Genomic DNA, 8,725 nt, shown 5'->3' on the forward strand with positions numbered 1-8,725 from the left:
CTCTCTTCCTCTGCTGGCCAAGAGCTCACGCCTCTACTCTGGGGAGGGACCAGAGGAGGTTGAGGGGCAGGGAGAACTTGGTTAAAGATGGGAGAGCTGGAGGGAAGGGAGACAAAGGAGGCCGAAGTCAAGACCCGCTGGATCTTCGCTGACCCCTAGGAACAAACCACGCACTCTACTGACAGTGAAGAAAGGTTGAAGGGCGGATAATTAAATAAAGAGGAAGGAGAATAGGAATGAAACGAGAAAGAAAAGAGAGACAGAGTGGTGGATAGAAAGATAAAGGGGGATAGTTAGAGACAGATAAAAAGAGAGAACTTGTGTACAGTATTCTGCTCAACTACAGCAGTGTCTATATTGTAATGACTATTGAACCAGTTCCTCTGTAATTCCATTAAAATTATTGATCTAATTGTTAAACTTCTTCTGTAATTTAGAAAACATTGTAGGTGTAATCCAATTAAGTAAGATCATCCAATGATCTAAGTTCATTGAGTAGATATAATCCATTATGGGTGTGAAATGCCCCTTTACTAAGAAATATATTTAATCACATAACAAAAATCTTTCAAGTGGAGACATTTATTGACATTTTAGTATTTATAATGTTACCCAAAACATACTTGAACATATGTACCCATGAACGTACATCCATATACATTATATTCCCCAAATGAGTCATTTTATGTCCGTAAGTAGACATTGATTCTGGGGGGAGTCTTACCCCATCTTGCTCTCCTGTTATAATCTCCACCCAATGACGTACTCTGCTTTAACATTTTATTTCTTGCTCTTTGGTGTTTTAGGTAGCTGTGTAAGCACTTTGTGACTGCTGGTGTGAAAGAGGGTTTTATAAAATACATTTGATTAATTGATTCATAATTCAAACAGGGATCTATTTGAATGTGAGACTTGAATCTTTGATTTTTAAGAGTGCTAATCCTCTAGATTAATAGTTCTTATTTAAATAGGTTTTCCAATCCAGTTAAATTAAAATATACTTGAAAAAGGGTTCTCCTGTAGTTGGTAGGAAAATGTAATAAATGAAATATGTAAACTGTGATAAAACCAGAAAATGTAACTACATATCATCCACAAGTGGAAACAGGTGTTTCCTTCAACATGGTTTGAGAACCCTCTGTCATAGGGGTTCAAATGCCTCTTAAATACAAAATATTAGAATGGGTCAAGTTACTCTGTTATTTCTATGCATTTCACAGGTAAATGCCACAATCCAAAACACTTCCATCATATTCCATCAAGAACACCTTTAAATGGCTCCTCTCACCTTCCTCTCTCCTGAGGTTTATGGGACTTCCATGTAAAAGCCCGGTTTCCTCTGCCTGATTCACTCGGCCATAGTGTGGTCAAACACGGGTCCAGGAGGAGACGGTCCAGGGCGAGACTCTGTGAAGTGATTTAACCGGTGAGACCCATGTGACGTCAACTTCTGGGCGTAGCTGGTTTCTGGAGCCGCAAGCTGTAGCTGCACGCTTGGAGTGAACCTTAAGGTGATGATACGTATGAGAAACCAAAGCCATGGATTTTGTCTGATTTGCATCTTTCTCTGCTTCACTCAAATATATTTGTGTGTGTGTGTGTGTCTACGTGTTTGTGTGTGCTGAGGGAGGAGGAGTTCATTCAGTCAGTCTATCAAAAGAGGTTTTGTTTTCTTGTGGTTATAACTAAACAGCAAATCCCACACGAGAGATTATAGTTTTTTATGGTGTATTCATGAACAAACCCGGTCTCTCTTGTCTTGTGAACCATCTAGACTCCAGCACCCCACAAACACACCTGGAACTTGACCCCGCTCCAGCCCTAGTCCCACTGCACGGTGCGAGTTATACAGCAGGCACTTTCCCTTCACAGATCAAAACCAGCCACCCGTCTCAAACGTCGAGTGGTGAATCCCTTACCTTTCTGCCCGTTCCCCTTTCTGTTCCCTTCTCTCTTCATCCCTCTGTGCCAAGCTGCTCCCACTAGGTTGGGTTTCCCTAATCGCCCCCATCCTGCACCCTCTGGATAATAGCGGGGCACAGGGACACATAGTTGCCTACTATTTCCTGGTGGCAGAGTGGCTGATAGGTGGGTCCTTAGCCAAGGAAGGAGGGGGTTTCTGGGCCGGGCAGGGATGAGTTGAGGTGAAAGTGAGATCCAGTGCTGCATAACAAGAGACACGAGTGGTGATAACTGGTAATCTGACAATGTGCTCCTTTAGCAAAGTTATCGTGGCCGTATGTGTGAGTGTGTGTGAAGCAACCATGTCATGTACATGTAACCAGAGCTTGATAACTGTCTGATTACGTAACTCAGACCACGTCGGTCAAATCACGTTGGAATAATTACATCTAACAAATGTCCATGCACTACAAAAATGTTCCCTTGCGAGATGAGGTGGCTGTGCATTGTATACTTCCATGGCAAGTTTTTGTCTGTGCAAGAGACAGATCATTTATTGCTTTGCACTATCGGTGCAAATCAGTCTTTAGACACTAACACCAAAAAAGACAACCGGGTGCTGGAGTGCAGAACATTTCACCTCTGATTCTCTGCTTGCTTTATCCCATTCAGATGATTGCTCCAAATAATGGCTTACCAAAGTGGCAGATTGTAGAGATGTTTCGCTCTCATGTCTCCATCCACCAATTTCACTGTCAAGCATTTCTAATCTTGAAGGTCTTGAGCAGGGGTGTAGGTTTGAAATGTGAGGGGGACAAACACTAGCGTAGTGTGGTGATGCCGGGCTGGGGTGCAAGCTGTCCTTACATGTGATGGTCGGGTGTCCACATACTATTGGCCAAATGCTGTATGTGCCCTGATGGACCACATTGAATTGATTCTACTACACACAAAATATAGCCTTCAGCCATTTAATTTAATATTACTTTGTTTACATATTGTCTGTGATGTGTGCTCTTAGTGAAGAGCTACTACAGACCTCTGTATTTCAATGTGTAGCTATGAATGAGGAACAGAAGGGTTCAAATGAACAGACCAATGGATATTGAAAACTTTTTTGGAAAGGAAAGAAAAAGGTGCAGTGGTCTCTTAATGTCTTCCGGAGCTGTATATTTTGCAACTATCACTCATATATAACGTTAGCCTAACTACACCTTACCGCTTTTAGAAAAACACTCTGATAAGATAAATATCTACCCCATTCATACGTTACAGGAGGTAATTAGCTAGAGGTAATGTCAGCTAGGTTACCAAACTTTCATGAGGCATAGATCACAGTTGCTAGTTGCAACAGTAGCCTATACTCTGCTAAGGTAACCAGACCTATCCAGCAACTACCTCAAAGCAAAGTGCCTGCATGTGGTCCTAAAGCCAGTCTGATTCGAATTACACAATTGGTTACCGTACTGCCACAGCTTTTCTTATAAAGTTGAGGTTGAGATTTTCTTATAATAAGATTTGTGTTGATAAAAAGTGGGGGGCACAAAATGCCATTTTCAAAATGTGGGGGGGGGGCATGTCCCACTCATGTATAATGAAACCTACGCCCCTGGTCTTGAGGAAGTGAGGTACGCTTATTACAATCAAATAGCTCATCGCTATCATGTCACTGCCTTCTATGTTTCTGCAACTCTCCCCAACCACTAAGCTAAATAATAGCAGTCCACAATTGCAGTAATATGTATATCCTAATGTACCTTTCTGCGGGTAAGCAAATGGATAAAGGCTATTAGCTATAATAGTCTCCAACTGTCATATAGCGGAGGAGACCGCAATCAGCCACTCACACTCCGGCGAAAGACAATGAACAGAGACTTGCACACAGGCACAAAGGCACCTCCACCACCAGGACAGCGCACACTAAAAGGACCAAATTACCTTCAAAATCACCCTATAACATTTCTCAGGGACTGTGATGAGTCCATCTGTGCTCTGTCACACAACCCCGACTCCACTCCCGTTCCCCACTTCTCAAACCAGTCCCTTGGCGCTGAAACCAGACACAGGCAAAGTGGATACAGTAAATGTGTCTTATCTCCCCGAGGCAACAGGACTACAATGGTCCCACTGTGTCCACCTGAAGAGACTTTCCCCTGTACATTAGAACTGAACACACAAGATGGAGGGACTCAGGGAGAATGAGAAAATAAGATGGACAGAAAACAATCCCTTGTTAGAGAGGAACGAGGGAGTCCTTAATAGTAGTCAGGTTATTGGATGGAGGAAAACAGCAACACTTCTTTCAGATGCATACCAATGAATGGATATCAGTGTATTAGGAGGGCTCTAAAAAACACACTGTTGTGGGACTGAGACAGGGGATGGTGAGCGAGGGAGAAAGAGAACAAGAGTGAGACAAAGAGTGAGAGAAGGGCTTTGGTGAGAGAAAGAGTTTGTGTGTAAAACAGGAAGAATTGAGAACAAGTAAGAGGAAGAGAGAAAGAGAGAGAGGGGGAGAGAAAGAAAGCAAAAGAAAAAAGAAGAGAGAGAGAGTGCCGGATAGATTCTTTCAAGCTTATCCAGAATTCTGGTGCGGGTTGTGAGGGATGGTGTTGGCTTGGTCTGGGTAAAATGGATGTGATTGTTACTGGAGGTTTGGACCCTGGTCATCCAGCCAGCAGCAGAACAGAGAGGGCCAGTGTGAGGGGTCTTACTGCAGGAAGGAGACAGTGGGAGAGATGCTTTGCATGTGACCAAACAGCAGGTCTCAGTCGTGTAGGTGGGCAATTACGACTGATCTGAGACCAGTTAGTTGTGATAGATGAGGATGTAACATGCTTGATGTCCGTTACTTAAAACAAAGTTTGAATAGTTATCTGCTTCAGTTTTCAAGAATGGAAAGATGTTTTTGATGGAGTCAGTCTGATTAATTAATTTCAAGGCGAACAGTTTTATGAATCTTTATGTTTTCTTACTCCTGATCTGAGAACAGGGGTTAGAGTTGATTTATGACTGGACGGTTATGGTCCAAGAATACATACATTTGCACACACACACATATACACACACACACACACACACACACACACACACACACACACACACACACACACACACACACACACACACACACACACACACACAGAGTTACAGGTCAGAGGCTCAGACAAGGAAGTTTGAGCGCACGCACGTGCACTATTGACTGCTCTCTCTGCTTTGGGGACCTCTGTTTTGTATGGACATGCACACTCCTTCATTACAGGAAAATGATCTTGTCTAATATAAGATGTGATGACAAATACTTCATATACAGTATCATATAAGTGAGTACACCCCTCACATTTTTTTAATATTTGATTACATCTGTTCATGTGACAACACTGAATAAATGATCTTATTTTTAAAGTCCCTAGACTTCTCTCTCAGACTCTTAATTCTCTCTGGCTTCATTTAGACAGGCAGTGTAATTCTGATAGTTTTCACACTATTAGGTATTTTGATCATTTACATTAAACCTTTTAACAAACTATTCTTCAGAGCTGATCAGACTAATTTGTTAAATCCAAGTCATTATTCCAAAAGGCAAATTGCAATGGGAGTTGCTCATTGACTAAAGAATGTATGACCATACAAAATATATATTCCCTCCTAAATATTTGTTTATATGTTCAGAGACTATAAGCTCCCTAATGCAGCCCAATGTCACACCAAGAGACATAATGCCTACATCATACAGTAGAAATGTAATTGGAATTACGTTTTTGCAGTTTGCTGAAAAATATCATACATATTATGGTTTTGTCCATACAGTGTACTCTGTAAGAAAGTAAATCTCAAACACACCTCCAAGACGACAACTGCCTTGCTAAAGAAGCTGAGGGTAAAGGTGATGGACTGGCCAAGCATGTCTCCAGACCTCCAGAACCCTATTAAGCATTTGTGGGGCATCCTCAAACGGAAGGTGGAGGAACGCAAGGTCTCTAACATCCACCAGCTTCGTGATGTCGTCATGGAGGAGTGGAAGAGGACTCCAGTAGCAACCTGTGAAGCTCTGGTGAACTCCATGCCCAAGAGGGTTAAGACAGTGCTGGAAAATAATGGTGGCCACACAAAATATTGACACTTTGGCCCCTATTTGGACATTTTCACTTGGGTGTACTCACTTTTGTTGCCTGTGGTTTAGACAGTCATGGCTGTGTGTTGAGTTATTTTGAGGGGACAGCAAATTTACACTGTTATACAAGCTGTACACTCACTACTTTACATAGTAGCAAAGTGTCATTTCTTCAGTGTTATACCGTCCAAATAACTTGTATTTGACAAGATACATTTCAGACCTTTATCACGTGAATACGTGTCGATTATTTCATTTGTAAAATTTTAATTCCTTTTAATGCGGCATATTCCATTTATTTTAATATGTAGACTTATATGCATCCTCGAAAAATTGCTAATTGTGTTACGCCATCTGTTGACAGATGAATAGAGATACAACCATTAACTTGAAATGTTATCTTAAAATATATTTAATGGGCTTTCTAAGATGAAATGGTTGTAATGTAAAAAGTTTTTGTAAAATAAAACGAACTGTATTTTTTTTTGACATTTTATTAAACAATTGTTAATGTTAAACGTCATCATCGTGGTGCGTCATGAAGGCGGAAACGGAAACAACGATTTGGCTCCGTGTTTTGCACATTTTCTACAGGGACCAAAACGTTTTCATTCATTTAAATATTTGTTATAATGGCTTTGGAATCAAGAGTTACACAAGAAGAAATTCGAAAGGTCACAGAAAAGCCTATAGACCGGGAAAAGGTAGCTATAAGCACTTTATATTCGTTTCATTCACGTGGTTTATAAACCAGCAATATTAGCTGCAGTACGGTACTGTAACTAGCATCAAGTTACTGTGGTAGCTAGCTAGCTTACGAACTCAGTCGTTGTTAGAGACCTTGCGTTGAGCTGTGTAAGTTACTCCAACTGCAAACTAAACCCATATAGCTGTAAGTTTCATATTATTTTTACTGTCACATTTTCGTCGAGGTTAGACACGAAGCTACTTAACAAGCTGTCTAATTTTGTGTGTTTCTACAGACGTGCCCCCTTTTGCTGCGGGTATTTACGACAAACACTGGCAGGCATCACCGAGTCGATGAATTTGCCCGAGGACAAGTCCCTTCCAGTGAGCTTCAAATCTACACATGGTAAGAAAATATAATAGATATGATCGTTCTTGCATTCGTGTCATGTATATTATACGGGGTACCTTGGCAACAATTTATAGTATCGTTATGAAATAGCTGATGTGTTTTTCTGTTAAAGGATGGATGCCTCGCTGAAGGAGCTGACCAGCCTTGTGAAGGAGGTGTACCCTGAATCTCGGAAAAAAGGAACACACTTTGGCTTTGCCATTGTTTATCCCGACCCCCAAAGAAATGGTTACAGGTTAGTATTCTACACTGGAGCCCAATTATTAGAACTTTTCTTTAATTCATTAATGTAATGGCAGTCTTATCGCATATGCTAGCAACAGCTTTGTAGTTGAGTGTGGATGCATTGCTTTATCTGTTTAGATTCACATTGTGACAAAGAAGTCATTATGGGTGGATGGCTGTGATACATTGGGCGTTGTTTACATTGTCGAACATTGCTCAATAATGTATTAAATCCCTGTGTTTTGATGCTGTCCTTTCAAATCAAAAGCAAAATGGATGTCAATGTTCCAATTCCGGTCTGCGGCAGCAAACTTTCCTGGGCACTGCTCTGCAACTTAAACCTGCCCCATTATATCAGAACGGTCTATTGAAAACACTCTTGAGTGTTGCGGTTAACATACTGCGTGAAGTCACTGCTGGCTACAAGTGTTCTGCACATTTATTGTGAAATGTCTTATCATGGAATGTTACTGTACTTGCCAATTCTAACTATAATCGTGAGGCTGACACCACAACTCAGTTATATAATGGTGTCAGAACATCATGGACATGGTGGATTCTCTGGGATCAAAACATTAGAGGTAGTTGATGCTTGCTTTGCGCTTCATTAATTGTTCCTTTAATCAAGGCATGATGCTAAGTGGATTAGTTCAATTAGTTAAATATGTTCACCTTTTTAAAAGAAACAAATCATTGTTGATTATTGATTTTGTTGTGGAAGTAGGGTTGTCTCACCCCCGGTCTCTATGGTTACAGAGTGAAAGACATCGGCAACACCGTGTCAGGCAGGAAGGGGGAGAATGACTCCATGACGCTACAGTCACAGCGTTTCCAGATAGGGGACTACCTCGACATAGCCATCACACCGCCCAACAGAGCCCCGCCACAAAACCCGCGCATGGGAATGGGGAGGCCCTTCTGAACCCAGACACACACAACATTCAACCAAACAAGACAACCTCTAAACATACAAAAAGCCTTTTTGGAACACACTGACTTTGAGTCTTACTTTCACTCAGGAGACTGACTTTCCATAGCACCATCCTCCAGATTCTACTGCACCCATATGCATCATTTTTGTATTTTTTATCTTATAGGTGATATTTTTATCAGACAACGTATGGAACCCTTTTAAGATTGTCTCTCTGCGTGGATAATGTGTAATAAAGTAGCCTTTAACAAAATCTGTCGTTCTTTTCTACAGCAGTACCATGTATACAATAAGGGCATTTGAATGATACCTGATGTGGTTTTAGGTGCTGCAATGCTGTTATGCTTTCTCTAGGGGGCAGTATTAATAAACAAATACTGATAACCCAGTCTAGACCAACTCCCACTAACAGAGGCAACCGTCTGGGGACTTTTTTTCTCAACCCAGTTCATCC

The 8,725-nt window shown here is 41.3% G+C and overlaps 1 protein-coding gene across 1 annotated transcript; it reads left to right on the forward strand.

Annotated features, from left to right (window-relative positions):
- Positions 1–6,546: 6,546 nt before the first annotated feature.
- On the forward strand, positions 6,547–8,517 carry LOC105019766 (Sin3A-associated protein, 18kDa). The gene is given in 4 exon segments (NM_001303923.1): positions 6,547–6,720; positions 7,000–7,109; positions 7,228–7,350; positions 8,097–8,517. Coding segments are annotated over 4 exon segments (471 nt in total). The 5' UTR covers positions 6,547–6,648; the 3' UTR covers positions 8,263–8,517.
- Positions 8,518–8,725: the final 208 nt, after the last annotated feature.

This window comes from Esox lucius, chromosome 22 (assembly GCF_011004845.1).
Source record: "Esox lucius isolate fEsoLuc1 chromosome 22, fEsoLuc1.pri, whole genome shotgun sequence".
NCBI lineage: Eukaryota > Metazoa > Chordata > Actinopteri > Esociformes > Esocidae > Esox > Esox lucius.